Consider the following 25,006-nt stretch of genomic DNA (forward strand, 5'->3'; position numbering starts at 1 on the left):
ATCTGACTAATTGCATCTTGGGTAAATAACAAACAGATCAAGATCTGCTGTCTGAAATCACAATCTGTTAAGTAGAGTCAGATCTGGTGTCTAAAATTCCCTTAGCTTCTGACTGAGAAATCCCAGACAGACATTTGAATAAGCTGGTTTCAACATTTCCACTCCTCTATGAAGTACTTGTTAGTCCTCCTGCTTTGCTTTAAATAGTGTTGGACAAGCATTGCTAATTTTTGAAAAGTAAAAGCATACCCATAGAAATGACCTCGAATGAACTCTTGGATCCTAGCCTTGTACATGGAATGCAAATTCTGAAACTCATGCATTGCTGAAAATTTCTTAATGTTCAAGCCATTTGGGGTGACAACATCTGGAAAAGCAGAGAAAAGGCAGAGGTAGACATCTTCAGAGTCAGAGAAATCTTTAAGGAAAGAACCAATGTGTCTCTCAAGTTTATGTGAACAGGTTATGTTTTTATGTTATTCAGGGGAGGGAACAGCACTGCCTCCACAAAGCTCTTGCATATGACTCTGCACATCTGCAGCATCAAAGCAGCTTTCACCTGTGCTCAGCACTGGGTAGACCCTGCCCTTTTGTCCTGTCAAGACCCCAGTGACGTCTCCATTGAGCCACACATTTGTTGTGCAACTTGCCCTGTACCTCTTTATCCTTGATATCACTGTTGCCTGCTCAATCACTACAGATTGAGAGCCCTTGTAAGCAGAAATTGTGCTATGCTCTTGTTTACTGCATGGCACAAGAGATACCCATTCTATCAAAACTTCTGAGGATTTATCAAAAAAGGGAGCATATAAGAAACATTTATAAAACAGCCTCTTTCCAGTAATCAGTTGTGTTTCACCTAAAAATATCCATGGAATAGTACACTTTACCTTTTTACTGCTGCTCTCCTCCACGATTCTAAGGGATCTTACAATTAAAATTTGTTCATTTCCAGCATTTTAAAGGTAGAGTTTTGGGATATACACAGAGGACAGGCACTGAAATTCAGTCACTCTTAGCCTTCCTGGTAGATCACAGCAGCTATTCAAAGGCTTGCCCCAAATCCAGTCCAAGTAAATGGAAAGAACGCCATTTTCTGTCCTTTGAGTTGGGTTATGAATGAAAATGAAAGGGAAGGCCAGTTCCTCAGCAGATGTATTTCATGGCACCACAACTGACTGAAACAGACTTATACTACTTTATGATACTTGCCTGACATTATGCAAATGGCACAGCCATTTTTGATTATTTCCTTGAGAATTACAGTCTGCTTTAGCAATATATGTGTTTCCCTGCCATGTAAGTGATCTGTGGTTAAACTTTCACCTGAAAATGTCCTGAAGCACTCTAGGTTAAACTACAACAGATAAAAATATAACCTTTAGTAGTAACCATGAAATAGCAAAAGTCTTGATGGATCTGTTTCTGGAACACCAATTCTGAAACTAAAGACCAGGAAATCTTTACTTGCTAGGTACTGAAGATTTGGTTTTCAATGGCCAAACAGTCTTGGTGGACATGAGGAGAAAACTTGTGCTTTTACCTTCTCCCGCCCAGCACTTAAGAATTCTCTGAACAAAGACCTCTGGGGGGAGGTAACACAGCAGAACCATCCTCCACTGTCTTTACCAACAACACACCTTCTCCTTTCTCTGACCTGTTCCTTGCTCTGTGTGGGAGAACTGGCTCGTGCAGGACAGAGCTTTGAGACTCCAGCCATCTCCAAGACTTCCCAACACAGGAAGAATCCCTTCCCCAGCTATTTCTGGCTGGCTCCTTTCCACACTCACATTCATTTATCAGGGAGTTTTGGAGAGTCTCACCCACCAGCAGCAGCCTGTGCATAACCTACTCCCATGTCCTTTGGTTTAACTGCAGCTTCATTTATCCTTTCATGAGGACTGGGGCTCCATCCATCTCTTGCTTAAGGCTTTGAGATGCATGACAGACACAGTGGCCCAAAGAACCCAGTTCACTATTTCTGCTCAACACACAGGAATATTTTGAACATGTGTGAGAGATGAAGTGATGACAGAGAGTTTGGTCCCTATGCTGTTTTTTTTTGTTTGTTTGATTTTGTTGCTGTTCTTGTTGTTTAATGAAATAACAATATTTTTGCTTGAAAAATTGTCCCAAGTAGGTCAAACCAGAATGTTTTAACTTCTGTATCTATAGGAAAGAAACTGGCATGATTTAAGTAATATTAGCACAGTTTTCTCTTGATATATCACTAACAGTAGAGTTGACTCTTTTTTCAGAGTTTCCATCTATGATTCTGATCAAACACATACAGATAGGAAGCCTAGATCTAGAACTCAATTGATACCTGAATCTCTTGGAATTTTGACTCAAAGTCTTTTCTACTGCTAATGAGAAATATGTTCCATATCTGAGTGAAAACATTAGACATCCCATAACACCAGTTTACAAACTACAAGAATATAACTTATGATCACTGACAAAATCCTGCTAGATATGTCAAAGATACTCCAGCTTTTGACAAATATGGTTTGATAAATTGTTGATCACATAACAACTGCAGCAAGTGGGATCAGCATAATGGAAGCAGTCATTCTGCCATGTTTAAACTGGCAAATTGGCCTTTGTCCCACTGCAAAAGTTCTCTATGCAACTGGCTTTATTAAATTTTAAAGGGACCTCTCCAAGTGATGAGATTTATAATTTAAATTATAATCCAAGTTTGATGTTAAAGAGGAGTAGCAGAGACACCTCAATTTAGCATATTTCTGAGTTATTTTTAGCTAACTATTTGAAAAATTTTTATCTCAATAAATGCAAATAAAATTTAATTGTGCTAATTCAGCATCCTCCTTTTAAAGGTTTATTTTTAACGTGGATGGAGAAATGCACACATGCTTTCAGTATTCATGTTCCTTAGCAAGCTCAATGACCTACTGAAGGATTGATGGGTGTTTCAAAAAATCAATGTCTATGCAGATTTCACAACTTCAGAGAGAATAAATAGTGTGAGAATAGGTTCCTGCACAGTTTATTTGTGGTCTTGGATTCAGAGAAACTATTAAAGTCCTTATTCTCATCAGACTTCCCACTTAGAGTTGTTTCTTAGGATTTGGGGTGACAATTTCTACTGAATTTCTTTCTAGCGATATCAACATGAAGCATAACATCTGGCAGTAGTTTTTTAACCCAAACATTAAGTATATTTACTTGGTTTCTTCAAAGTTGCAAGAATAATCACAAAAAGCTCAGGCCTGTCAATCTCTGTGCATGGAATTCTCTTCAGCTTCAACTGATGTTTTATCTGTGAGCAGTCTGGAGATTTTCTTCCCCAAATTAAACTGGATTCAGACTCATTTCAGTCTCCTAAAATCCCAAAACACAGACTATGATTTTCAATGGTAGCTGTGGTGGGGAGAAGTGTCATGCCTATATTAAAAAAGCTTTAAAAGTTTGATTTTCAGAGTGCTCTGCACTCTGAAAAATCAAGACCTTTCAGAGGTATCCCAGTTTAAATGACTGAACTTCAGTGATTTTTAAGACATGGCTTTTGTGCTTAAAATAAAATGAAAAAGATAATCTAAATCCATCATCCTATTGACAGCTAGTCAGGAATGAGGCAAAGGATTCCATGAACAGCTCTTTCATTCAGGTTCAGGAACCACAATGTGGCTTGAAGCATTGAAGTTAATCAGGATAACAATCCCAAAATATAATCAGCACTGCAAATCAACCAATAGCTCTACAAAGAGTAAGCAAAAAATCCCCCAAATAAACAACTAAACCCCAAAAATAAAACAAAAAACCGAGTTCAAACAAAAACAATAATTTGAGCACTGTTTAATTTAAAATAACCAAGATACCAACACACCTGCTAAATAGTCTCCAAAACTGTTGTGCAGTTTTCTCTCATGCTGCCTACCTGCAGGTGGAGTATTGGGGTGTATCCCTATAAAGCACTGAGATGATTTAAAGAGAAATTTGATGCCACATCAAACTGGGACCATGACCTTACTCAAAACCCAAGCATGGAACAAGACAAGGTTTCTAAGCTTCATATTTTATGAGCCTAACATCAAGAGAAAAACCAGACAAATTATTGGGCACAGAACTATTTTTCAAACTCTACTTGTTGGCCTAATAGAAAATATTTTATCTATATGAAGCTTATCATGGTTCAGTTCTAAAAGCATGGAAACCCTGCCACAGACAAAATTCCTGAAGTTGAGGAGTCCTGGCAAAAAAAAGCCTAACATCCATGGAAAACTGGTTAATCCCTGTAGCATAGCCAGACACACCTGTGCATGTGTTCTGTCTCTTCATGTTTGCATACTGCCTCTACTATGTTCATTTAGTCTAAGGATATGTGGGCATTCTGAGGAAATAACAGTAAAAAAAAAATGATTCAGGTCTTACCAGGGCTTTTTTTAAGCATATGTTCTGCTTCTGTAGCTGTGATCTGGGAGACTGTGGTGAACACATGGGCACAATGCACAGATGCCCGTTCCATACAGTACCGATGGTAAATCTGCCTCTCTCCAGCCTCCTTGTCAATGTCAAACTGTTAAATAACAAAACCAACAAAAAAGACACCTGTGAGACATGAGCATCAAACTGTCTCCCTCAGGGAAGGCTTCTCCTGCTAGGCTCCTTTTCCCCATGGAACGAGAACCACAAGAACCACGTGATTATGCTGCTGTTTTGTCATTCTGGTGTTTTTTGAACTATTTTATCAACTTCAAGGAATTTGAAAGAGCAGGAGAGCTCTCAGATGCTGCTTGTTCCTCAAAGAATGGCAGCTCTGCCATGGAAGGAAATCTAGATTAATGATCCCATGAAAGGTAAGGACCTGTGGAATTTGGCCTGCTGGCTGGCAATGTATCATGTTGCAGCTTTCACGGGCCTGCTGGAAAACTTGGGAGAGCAGGGAGCTAACTGGTAGCTGAAGGGAAGAGAAGAAAATAGGAATGGGGATGAGGACAGAACCTGGGGTCTCGGCAGAATGGTGGGAATCACAGGTAGGCAGGAGAGAAGTGGAGGGCAGGATATAAAGACAAAGTGACGATTCCCAATGGAAAAAAGAAAACAGAACATGAGATATTTTCTGACACTCAGAGATATTCTTCCTCCAACTCTGCCACTGTCACTTGCTGCTTCTTATATTTCAGTTTGAACTCCCTTAATTTTTAGAGACAGATGCAAGTTAAACTGCCAGAAAAGACATTCCAAACAACCAAGTATTTCTATTCCAAACACCCAAGTATTTCTAAATCACCTTTAAATCTTGCAGCTGCCCTTTTTTAAACTTACGTTATTCTGATGCAAAGAAAATGCACAATTCCCTTGAGTCCATGCTTAAAGGTTCAAATGTTCACTATCAGTGTCCACTGCAAAATCACTACAACATAGTCTAAAAAAGGTGTCAATGCTTTCAATTAAATCACAATCCTCTTAGTCTTCCATGATGTTTCATTTCTGGAAACAGAAGTCTTGAGTCCCTAAGGTCAACAGCATGGGCACCCAGTGGCCTGTGTGAGTTTCATGGAGGGCGACAATGACTCTCAGTGAGCTCTGCCGTGATTGCTGCCTAATGCAGGCTGCACAGCCTGATTTTGATTGCATTTGACTGTGTAACTTTGACCATAATAGATTTAACCCCTATCACAGGCAGGGCAGACAGCACTTTCTATAGTTAGGAGTGTGTGACCCCTGCCATGGCCAGCTGCTTTTAGAACTTCAGAACTTGGACAGAAGTAAAGCTATTTAGGCTGTGACCTGTCCTGCAAAGCTTAGTGCTGGTACAGAACATACTGTGAAAAAGTTGATGCAATGTGAAACATTTCAGGGACCTACAGTGAAGCAAAAAACTTCTTATTTTCACTTAGATAGGTGTAGACACAGATGTAGATACAGATATCTTATAACTGCTTTGCTGAGAAAATTACTTGCTTTTATCTGCTTTAATTCTGCACCAGTATTCTGCTTTAATTCTGCACCAGTATTCTGCTACAATACTAGTGGGAAAGTGGTTTCCACTGTGTTAGTTGAAAGTGCCAATCTAACCACCCTAGTGTGACAAAAAAAAAAAAAGCTGAGAACTTGAAAAGTCTCAGCAGAAAACTTCCAAAGAAACGAGATGCTTTAATCTGGTATTGGTGATCCTCTATATCAAGAGCTTTTCTACATTTGCCAAATACAATTTACCACATAATGTGCTAAATATTTTGATACCGTTTCTCAGTTGTATCCTCATATATCGTCTTTTCTGCATTTCCCATGAGAATTTTAGAGCATGAAATACAAAGGATATTTTCTCCCGGACATTAATCTCATTCGCCACAGAAACTGAGTGGTAGAAAGAACACAAAGAGAAAAATAAAGGGGAACTCATTTGGCTCCTTTTAGTGCCACAGGTCTCGGCATCATCCTTGGCTTACACTAAACTGATTCACAAGGAGCTCTTAACTGCATATTTGATTGTCTAAACATTCTGTGCAAAAAAGATACAAAATGGGACAGTTCTTTAGTATGCTAGACAAACACATGAATGGGATGGGCACAACTACAGTCAGAATTATGAAAGTGTTTTCAAACATATCTGGCTTTCTATTAAAAATACTTTTGAAATTGCTAGCAAACAAATAGCTGGTCAAACTTCAAAGGCCTTTTGTTCTCTTTTTGCTTTCTCAGCAAGAATGGGTTTTAATTACAAAATGCGATTAAAAATTAAATTTGGGACATGCTCACCAACTGTTGATAAAGACTCCCCGTAACACTGCTGGGGCAAAGGTTTATAAAAAGATTGTTAAGCACTATGATTTATTTCTAGTTAACTTTTATTTCTTTGGTTTCATGAAAAGACTTTACATATTTAACACATATCAGTGCTTATTTCTTCATTGCAATTCATTTTCCCACCTTTCATAAACAAGAAGTATTTTATTTTGTGTATGCTTGTGGGGCTTTTGGCATGTTTTTGCAAAGGTACACAATTCCACATCTATTAGGAAGTACAAACAGAGGTCATGGGGTTCTCACATTTCATTTGCTCTCACCCTCCAGCAGCTTCCAGCACCAATCAAGCAAAGACCTTGACTTTTCACCTCAGGGTGGAGTAAGAACTGTGCACTTCTGAGCAGGCTAGACAAGCGACTTCAGAAAAGAGCCTTAGCCAAGTTGAAGGGCAGGTTAAATGAAAATTAATTGATGAGACAGTGCAGGTGACTCATTTAACCCAGCTAGTCCTGTGCAAAGCTGAGCCTGCCCTGACAATCTCCAGAGTCAGAGGCACTGTGGGGCATGGGACAACATGCTGAAACCAGCAGGACACCTGGGCAGCTCCTCACCCCCAACCAAAGCTCCTGCTCAGCCCTGAGCCCTGCTCTGTGTCCAGCCCAGCTGAGGCACCTGTGAACTCTGCTCCAAACCCCTCGTGCTCAGCCAGAGCAAAGCGAGATTCCCAAGTGCGTCACGCCTGCTTTTGTTTGTTTGCTGTTTTCAGCAAATGGGAACACTAGGTATGCCACAGATCACAGCTGCATCAGGAGAAAAAAAAACAAACCTAAGTCAGATGAACTGTTTACAGAACCCTTTAGGGTAGAAGAAGCTCTTAAGGTCCTTTAGTCCAACCATTTCAGTGATATTTAAAGGCCAACAGCTTCAATATCTCCTTTTCTATAAATTTATTGGAGGATCCTCTCCTTCCCCGACCAGCGGAAAGCAAGCAGATTATTAGAATTTACAAGAGGGCAAGGATTAGAAGGGGAAATAACTCCTTTAGAAGGCCACTCTAATTTCAAAGCAAAAGAAGATGTTCCACAGGTGCAATGCTTTGGAGTAAAATTTGCATTTTCTGCAGTGCAATTCTGAGGGAAAATTTTGGTTAATTTCTGTGGATTCTTTGGTTCATTGTCTATGGATCCATGTAATGAGCATAACATCCCATTGATCTCTCACAATTCAACATGTTAGGAGACACAGCAGGTAATCACTGAGCCTCCCAGCATGACATTCTGAACTCTGAGTGAAAAAGAAGAGAATATTAAGCAGTTATGTTTCTTCTGGAAACAGTCACTGAAGTAGTAAATCCAAATCAGCAATTCCTACTTCAAAATTATAAAGATGAATTGCAAAGTATTTCCAAAACACAAGAATCATTTGAGAGTGGAAAAAAAGGAAGGACTATATTAGCCATCTAAATTCTTGTCTGAAAGAAAGACAAATTATTTATCAGTCTACAAAGAATCTCTAGATAATGATATTAGCCTATGGTCTCCTAATGAAAAAAAAAAAGGATGGTGAAAACCAACAGAAGTTAAACCAATACAAATTCAAACTGGAATTAATATATGTAATTTTCCTAAATAAAACATAACAACATCTTTGCAGGAATAATACAGACTCACCATTTAATACCCTCACCATTCAAACCTTACCTCAAGAGTGGATAATATCACTGTAAATATTTTGTAATTCAAATAAAAGGTACAGGTTTGATGCCTGAGAGAACAAAATAATCTTTCTTGATCTTTTAAAAGAGTGGTACACTCAAGTTCAAAGTGATTCTGCAGGATCAAGGAACAGTCAGAGACTGGTTTGAAGTTCAAATTCCTAAGTGACTGAATGGAAACATTTTTGCTTCCAGCATAATCTCACTGGCTGCTGCTGTCTAAATTAGGTAAGAACCACTCCCTTAAAATCCAGCTAACATCAAATTTACCTCCAATTGACTGTTGCCTTATGTAAAGAGAGCTTTCATTCTGGTATAGCTCTGCCAAGCCAAAAGAGAATGAAATTTACACTTCCTGGCTTAAACCAGATTTCCATCAGCTGTTCTGTTGACAAAGTGGATTAGCTTTGTGTAACAGTGAGCTCGGTGACAAACTGGACAGTCTAAGTGGAGTGAGACATTGTCAGCAAAAAAGCTCTTGACTATTCATTTTCATTGGGATTTTTAATACTTTTCCTTTTAGACTTCTTAGGACAGGATTTTCCACCACTTTGCAAACAGGATTCAGCTGCACCTGCATGAGCTGAATGAAAATGTTCCAAGTTCTAAACAGAAGTGTTGCACATCAGCAGGGCAACCTAAGGAAAAAGGCAACGAATACTATGATTGACCTTTTTTTCCTTCTCCTTTTCCCATCAAACTCAAAGTGGTTTTTTAGTAAGAGGCATCAGAGGCTGAACCACACAAACTTCTCCATGATGCCAGGCCACTGGTCCCAAAAATAATTTCAGATTATGACCTCTCCAGGTTAAATCATTTTCCAAAATGAGCTGTCTATTCATCTAGGAATTTGTTTGGATCATTGGTGTCTCAGTCAATTTATGAAAGGTGCCGGTTTATTTAAAACCCTCAAGGCATGAAAGGATACAAAAAAAATCCCCATGCAAAACAAGCAAATAACTAAACCAGTCCCCTCAAACAATAGGGAAAACAATAACAGATTAAGAATGTTAATCTTCAGCTGAGAAGCCAATTCCTCCTGAAGAAGAAAGGCTCCACAGACCCTGAGATTTTTTTTCACAGAAATTCCTACCTTTTAGCAATTTTGGTTAGTTATCTTGGCAACAAACATAATCTCACACAAGAATGTAAAAGCTGCACTGGACATGGAGACAATGGGAAAATGCCCTATTGGCTGGACTATTTAGATATACAAAAGTTCTTAAACTTCTATTGGGAATTAAACTCATAAAAAACCCTGCTTGATATTGAAATTAGGCAGTGTGGAGTTTGGAAGAGTTCAATAACCCATAGGTTTAGTGAGCAGTCCCTGGCCCAGTAATGCACCCAGGGTTCTTCAAATAATTAAAAGTAAATAAAAATAAAGACACTGTCAGTTACTGTAAATGTCACCCCATTTTGTTCTTTTGGTTTTCCCTCCCTTCCTTTCTCCAGGATTAGAGTGAATTAAATATGAATCTAGGTACTAAAATATGCACTAAATAGTAACACAACAGTGTTACTTCTGGTGGCCACTGTGCTCCTGAGCACCTGCTAAGAGTTTAACACCCAGGTTCTCACTGGAGCAGAGGCAGGTTAATTCCAGCCAGCCCAGATGAACTGAGTTAAAACTGTAAGAATATAAGAATTGTATAAGCTCAAATCTTAACCACAGAATCATTAAGGTTGGAAAAGACCTCTAAGATCAGGGAGTCCAACCTTTGACCAATCACCACCTTGGAAATTAAAGCACAGCCCTGAGTGCCATGTCCATTGCTAAGCTGTAATACTGCCTAAGAACCAGGATCCCATCTCTGAGGGAAAGAGCAGATGGCTCAGGAGGAGGTCAGGACTCACCCAACATTACAGTTTTACATCCATATAGCACCCTCCCATCTTCCAGCCATCCACAGCTTCCCTCTACTAGGCTGACTGGGTTTGCAGCCCCCCAGAAAATGTCCTCTTACAGATTACAGGCTGAGATGTGTCCTCAGCTCATGGAACAGGGAGTTTTGGTAGCCCACAGCTCAGGGCTCTACTGATCTTGCATCTTCTAGCCCTGCTGATCTATGGGGTTGGTTTGACAGTGCAGTGGGAGAGTCCTGCACTGTGTGGGCAGTGCAGAACTGCCTACCAGGCATCCTAACTCAGCATTTTGTGGACTGTGTTGTGGGCTCGAAACAAAGACGTGAGGTTTCCTCTTTTCTGTGTATGAGCTGTACACGCCTGATTGCGTCAGGCACAACAAGGCCACACGCTTTCATTCTGTGCTGCAGCCATTTTTCTGTGACGTCTGGCACAACACATCCTGGCAGCTGCTGCCTGGTGGGAACTGTGTTCTAGCTGTGAAACACTGGTCAAACGTGAGAACTTAATCATACTTCAAAGGAAAACATTTATGCAATAGCACCGAAACAGGAAACCCAGCTATTTTTGGGGTGGGAGGGGGTGAAATGCTCTAAAAAAATATTGCTTCCTCCAAAGATTAAACATTAGGAAGCCCTAAAGAATCTTCTTCACTAAGCAAATTGCTTGCTTGACCCAAATAGTTTGCTGCTAGAAGGCAACAACAAGAATATGTCTGAAGATCTAGCTGTTATTTAATTGTGGTATTCGAGATCAAGCTCTTGTGTCTCAACTGACTTTTGGGCCAAGGTGACCTTTTCACAGCCAAAGAAGCCCTCATTAAGATAGTTAAATTTTCCAGGAAGAGTTTTAGCATCCTATAGAAATATTAAACAGTGTTATAACAGCTTGACATAATTTCCTCTGTTAGTACCTTTAATTGTCAACCCACAGAGGGTATAAAGCATTACAGCCTAGAAATCCACAATTTCCTTCCCTTAAATATTATTTACAGCCATTTAGAATGATATATGAAATTGATACTTATGTTTCTTTCCACATATTCTTAGAATAAAATCTGAATAGACATTTCTGTATTTGTGACATAGCTGATGGTCACCAATGGGATTTGTGAGGTTTTGAAGGATGGACAGTGCTTTCACACATAAAGATGTTCATGTCATGTGTGGACAGAAAAAAATTATATTAATACTGTGACTAGTTTATAAATATATTAAAATCTGCAGGTTTAGTCAGATGTAAGATCATTAGAGTACCTTTTGAGTACACAGACAAGGGTGAGGCCCCCAAAAGTATTCATGAAGAGAAAAAACCCCAGTTGCTTTGAGAAAAAAAGGACTACTTTCCAGACTGCTTGCAGCTCCCTCAATAAACCAGAATCAAAACAAACCATTCTGTATTATACACACAGAGAGACTATGAGTGAGCAGGAGTGTCTGGACTCCTACACAGCAGGACTGTGATGTTCATGCTGCCTTATTAATGCACCTAACACCATAACTAACTTAGGAGTCTAGGAGAGATGATTTACAAGGGCTTGGAGTGACAGGACAAGGGGGAATGGCTTCAGAATGACAGAGAGCAGGTTTAGACTGGATATTAGGAAGAAATCCTTCCCTGTGAGGGTGCTGAGGCCCTGGCACAGGTTGCCCAGAGCAGCTGTGGCGGCCCCTGGATCCAAGGCCAGGTTGGATGGGGCTTGGAGCAACGTGGGATAGTGGAAGGTGTCTCTGCCCATGGCAGGGTCAGAATGAGATGATGTTTGCCAAAAAAACCCCCAAACCATTCCATGATTTCCTGTTTCTGAGTCAGGCCAGCAACATACAACTGCTTAGGCCTTGTCTTTGGAAGACACAGCTCCCCAACATGTCAAACTTCCAACATCCAACTGAAAATTACCAACTATGTAATTTTCTTCACTGTTTTTAGCCAAGGAAGTGCATGAACAATGTGGTTCTTTTATGTACCTCTACCTTCACTGAGTGCTGGAATGGAAAAATCTCTTGAATTCAGGTTTGTCTGTGACCATATGAGAAATCCCAGATCAGGCAAAGTACCCTGATGAGGGCAGTGCGAAAAACATTTGGGTACTTGAAACATTGTTTTGTGTTATGCTTTGAGTGGAAAGAGAACAGTGAAAATCAAATCCAACAGACAGTTTACACACATTCCAAGAAACACAAGTGAGTCTTTTGAACTCAGAAAGTACTTCTACATTTGCCAGTTACAAATTAGGCCTAACCTGAAATGCTTGAAATTAGGACTTACTATGGGTTTGTAAAAATTAAGAAGCAGGCTGGGGGAAAAAAAAAGTCAAAGCAACCACGATCCACTGCAATTCTGGGGTATTTTTAACAAGAGGAGGGCTACTGGTTATTTTTTCTACTGTGTTACATTACGAAAGACTTTTGTGAGGCTGCACCTGAAGGGTCAGATGTTGGCTATAACTGAATATGTTTTACTACTTTCCACTGAGCTTTCAGACCTGTCAGATAAGACAAAGGCACTCATGCCTAGACACTTCATGATCTTAAAAATGTTGATTCTCATGCTCTGGAATCAACCATCAGCTATGGGTCAGTCATAAGCAAGCACACAAGCCAGAAAATACAATAAATAGTGTAACACCATAAACAGAAAGGGAGCTGGTAGACAATTAGCTAAATAAACAGAGAAGAATGAGAAAAATGTCTCTTACTTGGTCCAGATTGTTGTAAAAGTCAATATTGGCTGCACACAAGTACCTGCCAAGCAGAGTTGCATGGGTAGTAAAAATTGTGGCGACGGGAAGTTTCTGTGATCGAGACAGGATTAAACCCACTCCTGCCTGCCACTCGTGGAAGTGGGCAATTATATTGGGCTTGTCATCAAACTGACAGGAAAGCTGAAAAGAAAAAGAAATACATGAAACATACATTATCATGTCCATCATCCCAGTCCCAGAGAACTTTTCTTTTTCTTTTTTTGGTGAAGCCTTTTGAACGCTTGCTTTCCTTCTTGTGACAAAACAAGAAGTACAATTTTAAGAGGACATGTGCCTTGATTTCCATCAGCTCTAATCCTTAACCCAAGAAAAATGTGTGCCTCTCTAGCTCCTCAGAACAGACCTCTTTCTAGAGTGTCAGAGGGCTCTGGCAAGCACAGTCACTCAGACTCCTCACTGGGCAGCCCCACTACCCTTCTTCTGGAAAAATATAGTTGAATGACCAGTCAACATTTAAGTTTTAAATACAAATTTGATTTACGTTGAGATCAACTTCCTAAAAATCTTGGTTTTCAAACTGGAGAATAGGAACCACATCCCAAGTAGTTTTGGTCTGCAAATCTCTAGATTTAAAAACTGTACCTCTTTCAAAAACCAGGCTGTTAATGATCCAAAAATCACAGCATCATTGGCTTCTCGGTCATGAAAAGGGATCCCTATGTTGCTGACTTCCCAAAATTCACCTTTCCACTTGTCCAGGTTCCAAGCTGCTGATCCTATATCAAACAGTAAGACATAAGGGCTGCCCTCTATCAGCCATCTTCCAAAAAAGACCTATGGAAAAGAGGAAAGAATAAGAAGGATAGAAAGAAAAGGTTAAAGTGAGTGTAAAGGCCAGTTAGCACAACAATCTTCATCCATCACATCTGAAGTATTTCACACAAACAATGTGTATTCACAGTCCTACAACCCAGGACTTGCAGTTTTCTTTGCAAAATACATTGAGTAATACTGAAGCAAAGGAAACTATAACCTTTAGGAACACTTTATTTTTAAGTCTTTCATGTTAGATTTTCATTGCAATAGTAACTTCTTTTCTGTGAAAGAAAAAAAAAAAGGTTAGGAAGACTACACTTGCTTGAATAATGAGGTCTTCTTATTGAAGTATCTGAGCCAGTTCTGTTCTTATTTTAAAATTTTCATTTTCTTTCACTCATATTTGTCTCCAGCCTTTTGCTATCCATGCTAGATTACTGGGAAGAGGTTTTGTAGGACTGATGCTTTGTGCCTGTATCTACCATGACATTTCTTCCTTCTTCCCAAGCATCACAGAGGGGAAGGATTCTAATTCCATTTGGAAGAGTGGAAGGATCAATCAGAAGTGGAAGATCAATAAATCTCAACACCTAAAATCACATCAGGCTAAAAATGCAGCTTTCCTGCTTTGTCTCCATTGGTATAATTAAACATTTCTAAGAGTATTCACAACTTCACTGCCTGCACTGGCTTGCCCAACCCAGCTGGGCCCACACTACAGTCTGCAAAGTCAAATAATTTCACATTAAATCTGCCATCAAAACAGCTGGGACCTCAGGGGTTGAACCCAGCCCTGACGCTGCAATGAGATGAAGAGAGGTCAGGTCTTGAAAACAAATAAGATAAAAGCTTTTGGCCTGTTTTCACAAAAAGTACAAGGCATAACAAAGGCAGGTTTGCTCCTTTTTGCTCCTCATGTATTTATTTCAGACTGTTCAGATTTGCTATTCAGGAAAATGAGGTTAAAAAGCAGAGAACTCAGACTTCATCTAAATACAGGGTCAGGTTGTGGCAAGGAACACACCTGACCTGAGAAGTCTGGAAGCATTCCTAGGTCCCCTGGTTTAAAACCATCCATTGTGATGCATAAGCAAAACCCAGACATAAATGTTAATAGGATAAGTGCAGCTCCTGGAAACAAGAGCGTCATTATTGGAGATCAAAGCTATATTTGACATCCCTGGGACAGATTTGCTGCTGTATATGAATACTTCAGCAGCACCATGCACGTGTTGGGCTGGCAGAGGTGGCTGATTAAATTGGATGCATTGCTGGAACAACATAAAGCATTGCAATCAATTTGCCCCAGAAGTCTTTAGCTGTTTTCCAGACACAGGAGTGTTACAGAGGCAACACAGAAAACCTGATCAATGACCTATGAAAATCTGATAAAGATAAGAAATGGCAGATTGGACCTTTCAGTTTGAGCCCGTACAATTCAAGCATCATGTCAGTGTCCCTGACACTCCCAAGCTGTGGCACATACTCATCCAACAAAAGATATCTGCATAACAGGGCACTAGATCCTAAGAACAGCACAACTGCTCTTACAGAGGCAGACAACACATTGCCAGTGCCACAGCTAGTGACAACCCAAGAACTTCAGGAATTTCTACACTGAAGTGTGTCAATTCCCTCAGCAACAGTAAGAATCCTTCCCTGCTGCTGCCTCTGATGCTCTCCACATCTGTTCAGCACACAGCAGGAGCAGACAATTTTTCCCCCTGCAAACTGGCATCTCTGAGGGACTCAACACTGAGCCAGAGCGCAGGCAAGTTCTACATCTCTGATAAGGACTTCAAGAAAGGAGGTCAAATTTAGCATGAGTTACCTTCCACCCATTTTCAGGTAACCAAAGCTGCTTGCAGCTTAATAACTGCCCATCAACACAGCAGATAATCTATTTCTTTTAGCAGATAACCTTTATAGGAAAAAGTTTATTCCAACTTCATTGTTGGAGAAACCGAGCCTCAGAAAGGCTATGAGATCACACAGAAAACACTGGTTAAAAATCATGTTGGAAAAAGAGAAAATCCACTTCTTGTGTTGCGGTATACCTCTATTCTCAGGGAACTGACAGCTGGTTGCACTGAACTGAAGAAGTGTATCCTTTGTCACCTCAGTGCTTTTCTCAAGTCTTTCCTGGTTTTCATCTCAATATTTTTATGCTACATTAGAAAATCTGAGGGCTAAAGGAATGCTCTTCTCACTCCCATGCAAGAATGTGAAATAAGGGCACAAAGTAAGGTCATGTTATATGTACTAAAATCTCACCGTACTTAGAGACCAGATAAATAAGACATTAATCCAGTTAAGCAGCCTTGCAGGTAAATGACTGTTAAAACCCATAATTGGATGAACTGGTTCCTCCTCAAAAATAACCTTTAATGAATTGACTCTGCGGTTCTAACAGTGGATTCCGAGCCTTTCCCATTGTGACATTGACCAGGACTGCTGTGTCAAGTGGAACGACAAGAGCATTAACCCAAACTTTAATCTCCTCAGAGTCAGATTTGTTGCCCTGGGGAGCAGCAACACATCTGATTTACCTGACACCCTTGGCTTTTCATGGTGTCCATTGCCTTCTTAACTGCAGGGTTTGGAGGTTCAGTGAATTCCACCTGAGTCTTCACATTCTGCTCAAAATAGGGGCCAATCAGGAAATAGTTTTCACCCCATTCATCTGCTGTAGTTTTGGCTTTCGTCTGGATCACAGTGTAAATGCCTCCCACTGCAAAAGAAGATCACAAAAAACAAAAATTAGAAAGGGGCACAGGCTACAGATCTCTGTACTAAGCTCCAATTCATCTGTGGATCAGATACACTGCTAGTTAAATCCCTTCACATATGTAGGCTTTAAGTGAAACCAGCCTCAATCAAATAAATAGAAGTTCACTCTCTTAAATGGTATCAGAGCTTCCCTGTTCAGTTGGGGGATTGAAATCCTGGGCCTCATACTTCCACTCTCCCATGTCTGATCTTGATTCTGCTGCATCCCAAGCACACCCTTCTGCTTTTGTTTTATTGCCTCAGTTATAATTTTCAAACCTATTTTTCATCACGAGGTAAGAACCAAGCTTATTTGACACAAATCACTAAGAAAATTTGAGAAACTGATGGATTTCATTGACTGGTGCCTATAAAAAGGGACTTAACCCAATATCCTCAAAGCATAAGGAGTTTTGTTCCATTATCAGCCTCGAAGAGTTTAGTTAAAGTCGGAGGGAATGTAGCCTACACTGACTACATAAATGTCTGTAGCATCTTTCACCAAAATAATGTCTGCTTTAGAGGCAAATGCACCATTCAAATTTGTAAGAGAATCCAGCAGCATCCCTTGCCAAGTCAATACAGATCTATCCAGTCTTGCACACGGTGTGCAAGAGTCCCTTAGCTGCTCTTGCTCAGAGTTGGCCATAGCCAGCCCTGGAATTCACACACTGTCAGGGCAAACCTCTCTTTGCTACAGTGCCCAGGGTGCCAGGCAGTGGAAGTGCACCACCACCAAGTCAGAAGAGCAATAGGGCAGGCTTGAATCCAGAAAGGGGGCAGGATGGTGAGGGAAAGGAAAACCTGAGGCCAAGCAGCTGCTGCACACCAGAGACAATGAGCATAGCTCCAGCAAGGTGGGAGAGAGGGAGCACAACAGGTACAAAGAGCAAAAGGAACACTACAGAAGGGACTGACACTCCTACATAAATTTTTTCCCCTCCACTGAATGCTGAAGCTTTGGAAATATTGGCAGCACTCTGGGGATGGAGATGGTGCTCCAGCTTCCAGCAGTGACATCAAAATTACCTGTGGAGCCAGCACTGAAAGCTGCCAGGGATTGAGAGCTGGCACGCTAGGCTCACCCTTTTAAAGCTACTGGGATATCCAGAGGTGCCAGTGCACCATATCCAATATAATTAAAAACCTTGAGAAGTTACCTAATTCTCCTTAAAAATCTGCCACTGTTATGTACGATACGGCAGCTGAAGTTGCTCAGCACTTTGAGAGATTAGTTCCCAGATTAATTAAACTGCATCCCCTGACAAACACAGAAAGCCTTCTGCAAAGCCTGCTGTCTTGCAGCCCTGGGGAGCCAAATGGCAGAGCTACAGTTTCAATTATGCTCCTAGAAAATAAATTGTTCACTTAAATGCCTTTTCTCTACAAATATCCCATTTGTTTTGAAGGCTGAAAGGGCCTCTGGTCTCAATATTTTCATGTCTCAGGATTCTAGGTATTTACAAAGAGGAAAAAAAAATGCAGTTTCAATCTACCAGCTTGCTAAGTAGAATTAGTACAATAAATTATTACCCTTAATAATTCAAGACCTAAGAAGACAAGAATCTTACAGATGTCTGTTCCTAAATCAAGCTGTCAGTTCAAGAGTTTCACATCATGTAGCCATGGAATTGCAGAAGGAAATCTATGCACAACACTATTATTCTCCCCTTCAGCAGGACCAGAAAGCTTAAGAAACTAATTTATAGTCATCATATTCTTCCATGGCTGCTTTGGACAGGGATTTAGAGCAATCTTAGATAAATAACACCATATTTTCTCTCAAAGTTCCTCTTCTCAAGCTGAGATGGTCTATTTGAATAGCTGGGATTCAGATAAATATAAAATTTTAATTATATGAGACAAATCAGAACATTGACCCTAAAAAGCAATAGTTACGATGATATCTCTCTTTTTATGGGGTGGTAAATTCATCATAGGAGCATAAGAGGTCTCAATCCGAAATAAGATAAATATGAGACTTGATATAAATCTTAGTCATGAAACTGACTGGTTTGAATTGGCAGGGATACAGAGCTTAGAATGAGGAAAGATTTTAGTGCAGAGCAGCCTGGTGATCCAGGAAAAAGAGAAAACATGACTTGCAAGATGAAAGACACTAAATACCACGATAAAGCTGTATATGCCTAGAGTGAAGCAAAGCTCCTTCCCCCATCCTAGGAGTGTGGATCAGCCTCTTCCACACTGCAAAGGGCTCAACACTGGGATTGGCAATGTAGCTGACTTCCCACATCCATGGATTTGAAGGGCAATGGGGAATCTGCAGCTCAAGGGCAGGGCAGAGCCTGGATCTTTGTTTCACACAGCCAGCATCTGAGTGTTTCTTTTCACAAGGTTATCCTTAGGATCCCTGTGTGTCCTAAAGGGCCAAAGATGTATGGAAGGCCCCTTATGGGGGAAAGAATGGAGAGTGTGCCATGCTCTGCTGTCATAATCTGTTGCACAGCAAGGTAAAAAACATTTCAGGGCACTGATTTGCCTGAAATGCACTAAAAAGTACTTATGATAAAATCCAAGGAGTACGTTTTACAGGCTGTTAAAACTCCTCAGAAGTTAACTGTGATAAAAGCAGTGCTACCTGGCCCCCAGACCTGCTTTTGTCTTCCCTGTTACTGTGGAAATATGACTCACAAAGCATGTCTGTGCATAAGGTTTAACTGACAGCAGAGGGAAACTGCAAGTGAAACTATGTATGTAGGAAGTGTTGGGTATAACTTAAAAAAGACATCTTGAGAAGAACAGAGCAATGTCTAGAATAATGCATTGAGTTTTGAAATTACACTTCTCCATAGCAAACTCCAGGAACACATTATATGTCTTTTAGGAGGTAGTTTCTATATGCTCAGTTGTTTTGAATTCCCTGGAAATACCTGTGCCAGTAAGCAAAACATTACATATCCTACTGAGTAGCAGAGTAAGGGTTTACAAGTTCAGCTCACAGAATTCTCAAATTGCTTCAACAATTTGGCAAGCCTTCTTTTTCTTGTCTAATACAATGTTCTAGGTCATACTATAAACAGAAAACCTTTCCAAACAACAGGGATGTACCAAAATGTTGCAAGTTTCTCCATGCTGCCTCTGAAATTTTGTACTTTGAAACAGGGTTAAAACAAACAAGAAATGAGAAAATTAGAAACTGATAGAGCAGCAGAACAAGAGAACTGGTTTGGAATATCACAAAGGAAATTAGCAGTAAAATGTTAATACAGGAACAGTTTAATATTCTGATGTTTAACAAAATGCTTTATTCAAATATATTAAGTTTTAGTCATTTTAAAACATTTTGAAATAAATATATTTTTATTATTTCTTTTTAAAACATGCTTTTAACCTTTCCACCAATAAATTAAATCAACTTTAAAAGGAAGTCAACAAAAGATCTTTCCCCCATCTATCTCCTTTCCATTCTTCCTCTTTTTTTTTTTTTTAAAGGAAAAAATAAACTGGCACAAGAAGGGGAGCTCAGATATTTGGGAAAGAAGAATTTTGTTAATTTAAGGGAAGTTTGACATCTTTTTACTGGCATCTTTAAAAAACAGAAGATGAAACCAAAATACTATCTCAAAAAATTCCACAGAATTATTTTAAAAGTCTAAACCTTTTTACCTATGTTAACACTACTGGAATTTGTCTAAAGGAGTTCTCTGCATCACTCCAGCATTTTCTCTTTTCCTTGTTTCAAGTCCTGCTGCATTATTTCTTTCATATATTTAAAATCCAAGCAGCAGTTAGAGCTTGTCCTCCTACCCATCCCACACTGCAGAAGGACAGAATGAAGGAGCAGCAGAAACCAAAAATGAAGGAGAGAAATAGGAAGTGAACTGTGGAAGTGAGACAGAGGTAAGTGGAGATTGTCACTGATCCTTTCCCACACACCTTTGGTACACAGAGAGAGCATCAGGATGATTCCAGGGCTCTGCAGCTTCTTTGCTGTGTCCTGACCAGGCCACTCTGGAGGCATTAAAGCTTTCCTGAGAACCACGAGAGCCACAGGATCCATGGGAGCAGCACGAGCCCAGGCTCGGGACTCAAACCACCACAATCACTCTCACATCAATTATTTCACCGTTCTCCTCAGAATGTGTCTTTGATCTGCACAGCTGTGATAAAAATTTGGATTGAACTTGTTTCTAACATTTCATTGGAATCTGATTGGTAGATTGTCTGAAAATCAAGCTGTGAAATGTGTCAGGTGGAAAACAACCAGCATCTTCAGCCAACAGATATTTTTCCTGTTGTTTTTGGGCTATGTTTGTGGCCAGGACTCCTCAGAAGACAGATTTCCACAATCTCTGAAATTCTGACATTCCAAACATATTCTGAAATAATACTGAACCATTGAAACTTATGACAGATGTCCACAATTGAGAAGCTATTTCTGTGTGCATCATCCCCAGTGCACAGGATTTCACTTGGAATTGATTTGACATTGATATTCCAGCCCACTCTATAAATGCACAGAGCTCTGAGGCTGTGCTTATGCCAAGTTTATGCCAGCACATCCCCACTCCCCAAAGGGTGTTACTTCAGCTGTGTCACAAATTACAGTAATCACCTTCTCCCAAGGAAGTTTCATCATGGGAAGACACAGAGGAGGGAAAATGCTGGTCCTACTGACTTCAGTGGATCCAGGATTTAATTTCCAAAAGTCCAGTTTTTCACCAGAGAAGCTGAACTGAGATCTCTGCTCCAGGGAGAGCTGAAACAAGTTTTGTTTTTGGCACAGTCTCCATTCCAATGGGGATGGAATAAAAATATTTGAGATTCATCTACCAGTGACTCTTGAGCTAAGCTGTTCACAGCTGAATGATGACACAAGCTGGCTGTTTGCCCAGCATTTTTAAGCATTCTTCTACTTTCTATCTAAAAACTGTGAGTGGTACAGCAAGGGATACTAATCTAAATATCACTGGAATTATTTTCAAGACATCTTTCTAGAGAAAAAGGCAGATCTTGAACATTCTCAGCCCTTCAAACCAATGTGTCAGAAATCCCACCACAGACAACCCAGGCCCAAAATCTTCATAGCTTGGTAGCCACTTCTTTTGTGCTCCTGTACTTAAAGCTTTTTTTTTTAAAGTCTTCATGCTATGAAGGAAAGAAACCACTCCTTTTTTCCACAGTTGTATGACCAGACCTTGTTTTACTAGAGCATGATGGCCAGGAGAGAGAGAGAGTTAAAAATGCTGATCTCCCCCACAATTACCACCAGATTTGTGTCACTGCAATGGACTGGGACCCTTCACTGCCTGCATTTTTCCCCTTCTGCCACAGAAACACTGTAGATGCACTTCACATAAGGTTTTGCTTATCAGTGAAAAGCCAACTAAAGTGAGGGAAATCCCACAAAAAAACCTACTCATTTCTTATTTCTTTGGCAGAGGACTTTCAATGCGAGAGGATTTCAATATTGTTTTTGGTTTAAGTGGCAAGTTCCCTCTCATGACTTGGAGGAAGGGTGAGGGAGAGTGACATTGGCAGATGAGCCTTTTTCATTTCCCATTTTCTCCTTCAGCTACCTTACTTTTGCTTGCTCAGATAGAGTAGAGTGAGAGGTGTAACTGAGAGGCCAATGTTTTGTGTCAGAGGATGTTACTTAGCACAGGCTGAAGCCAGGACAGAAAATACAAAAAGGAAATATGGAGAAGTAGAAACTCTTCCTTGTTAGAGAACTTTTTAAATTATCCCTTCTTAAAACAAAAGGGGAGAAAACTCCCCTGTCCCAGCTGCTGACAAAGAAGAGATGAGACTCTGGAAATAATGGATTCTTGTAGATCTCTGAGCCCTGAGTTCATACAACCATCTTATTCCCTACAGCTGCACCTCAAGCCTCAGTAACAACCAGCACCATCAGGGAAATGCCATGCTCCCCCTCTACAGAATCAGATATTCTCTGATTTGCAGGACTCCCTTGCCATCCCTGGCTCTGAAGAGGTTCAGCTCTCCTCCTGTAAAGGTCATTGGTTACAGTGTGTGGGGATGGATATTCACCTGTGAGCTCTGCCATCACCTTCCTCACAGAAAGAGGACAGTTCAGCCTGATTGTCAGTGCCATGAGAGAAATGGAGGGATTATTAAGAAGCAGCACTGGCCAAGGAGGAAACATACCCAAGCACCTGGTGATGCACCAAAATAAAGACTGGGACTCGCTCCTGTGGGCAGCAGCAGCTTTACACCACCTCAGAAATGCAAACCAACTTCAGGCTGAGCTCCTCTGACACGCCTTTGCATTGACAGAAAGGAAGGCAGAAACCTTCACGTTAAATGCTCAAAATTAGCTTGTCAGGCAATAAATCCAGATAATGCTTATCTTGCCCTCTATGTTAGGAACATGTGCAGCAGCACAAACCCTAAAACATGCAGTAGAGCTAAATCTCTGTGTGGTCAGTTTATTTCATCAAACAAACAATTCCTCCTGCTAAAGGAGCTAGGAAATATACATTACAAGCTATTATTTCCTAAGCTTATATATCTTCTGTGATGACTCTCCCTGTATTTTGCTGTCTACTCTCTCTCACAGTGCTGTAACATTTTCCCAGAACTGTTTATAAAAGTTAGGTCACCAGGGAACAGTTCTCACCACGTGACTTAGACATTGAATTGCCTGGGAGATATTGAAAAAAACCCCAAAACCTCAGAATCAAGAATTTACCAGAAAAATAGGCTGAAAAAGGATTATAAAATTATAATAAATTAAAATATATTATATTTTGCACAGATGTTTCTAGCTGAGCTTGGTTAGTGGAAGCTTTGCAGAAGGTCAGATTCTAATGAAGAAATTGCTTTCCATTCCATGTTCCTTCAGCCCTGTCTGAATATATGGGCTTGGAAAGTGGTGTAAGCAAAGGCACCTTATTTTTAAACACACTGAATAAAACTGACTTTATTAATATTAATTCTCTCATAAAATGTGTGAATGGTAAATTTTAGCTGTGTCCGTTGATTTGGCTCCAGTGAAGTCAGCCAGAGCTCTATGGATGATTAAATGATTCACTACATTTTGTACATGCTCTGGGAAAATCTAATTGGGTTATCTTCTCTTAAAAATCTTGTGTGATATCTACAACCACTGGGTCCACATGACTCAGAAAATATGTATGCTGTGGAGTTCAGAGAAGTCAGTGAGAACTCCTGAATTTCCTAGATTTCTGCTGCCATCTGCTTGCCAGAGCCTTACTTATTATGCACACTGCAAAAGTGAATGCTGCATGCTCCAAGTTGTGGCCTTTGTAATTTAACTCTAAAAGCTTGGCTGAAGCTACTGAAAAACAAGCCCACAGGGATTCAAACAGCCAAATCTACTCTGTCTCACCTCTCGGTATTGATAAGGCTCACCAGCCTAAAAAGAGCAATGCAAACCAGCAGAAATTATTACAGAACAGTAATTTGAGTTTCCCCATGGGGATAAACCCCAGTACTGCCTGTTCCTCTCACACACATTTCCTCTTTAAAGTTAAATTCTTAACAGTTTACAGATCTCCTCTCCTGATTAAACTCTGTTTGTCTGCCAGGACAATAACACACAGGAGGTCAATCATTTACTCATATTAACTCACTTTTGCAGTGAAAATGGAAGCTTGCAGAACTATACCTACCTGAAAGGGGATGATTTGATGAATGAATTAGAAATAGAGGCAGGAGGATTTTTGCCTAGTAAGCAGCGTGCCCTTTGCCTGACCAGCAGCAACCAATGAACAAATGAAGCCCTGTCTGGCACCACCTGTGTTTGCAAAGAGCAGTCCAGAAGAGTTTTAGCTGGCACACAAAGGCCGCTGGTCATTGACTCCTGGGTTTTGTTCAGTGGCTGTACACAGCTCTATTTATTTATTCCCCTTCCAGGCCTGGCCTCTTCTCCACACTGCTCTGGAAGGCTGAGGGGGGGCTGCTAAACTGCTGTGCATCTGATCTCTGTTGTACAGCTCATTTCCATGCATGACATTCCTAAGTGAATTTGCATGGAAGGCAAAACCTAAGTATGTGCAAAGCAATTTAGATAGCTGCACACTCAGACTTATCACTTAGATGTTCAAACCCCCCCCCCCCCCCCCCCCGCGGTGGTGGAACACAAAAAGTCACAGAGACATCCTGGCTCTGCCCATCCCACACAAGCCCAGGCAGATGCACCCCATGCTCAGCATGCACAACTACACACCTCCACTTCTCCCAATCCAGCAGCTCTGCAGCCCTCTCCAATCTCCCTCTGAATGCCTTTCTTCTCCATCCTTTCCCTCCCTCCACTCCTGAGAAAACAGCAATACTAACCCCCAAGTGTGGTACAAACCTTTGTTGGTAACCTCCCAAGAAATTTCAAAGAGCAACAAATCCTCCACGGGCAGGTCTTCATCCTCACACTGAAGAAGCCCATTCAGAGATGTCATGGACAAGGATCTCGCCAGTGGCAT

General features: G+C 40.5%; 1 protein-coding gene across 1 annotated transcript in view; it reads right to left on the reverse strand.

The window, feature by feature from the left end:
* GYS2 (glycogen synthase 2) overlaps positions 1–25,006 on the reverse strand; it is a 40,353-nt gene extending 15,347 nt beyond the window's left edge. The window contains exons 1-6 of the mRNA XM_054282251.1: positions 24,886–25,006; positions 16,364–16,545; positions 13,641–13,832; positions 12,993–13,178; positions 4,396–4,540; positions 250–367 (exon numbers count right to left, since the gene is read on the reverse strand). Of these exons, the coding sequence (XP_054138226.1) occupies positions 250–367; positions 4,396–4,540; positions 12,993–13,178; positions 13,641–13,832; positions 16,364–16,545; positions 24,886–25,006 (944 nt within the window). The remainder of the gene's footprint in view (positions 1–249; positions 368–4,395; positions 4,541–12,992; positions 13,179–13,640; positions 13,833–16,363; positions 16,546–24,885) is intronic.

This window comes from Melozone crissalis, unplaced genomic scaffold (genome assembly GCF_028551555.1).
Source record: "Melozone crissalis strain CALT ecotype California unplaced genomic scaffold, PUWL_Pcris_2 ptg000033l_1, whole genome shotgun sequence".
Taxonomy (NCBI): Eukaryota; Metazoa; Chordata; class Aves; order Passeriformes; family Passerellidae; genus Melozone; species Melozone crissalis.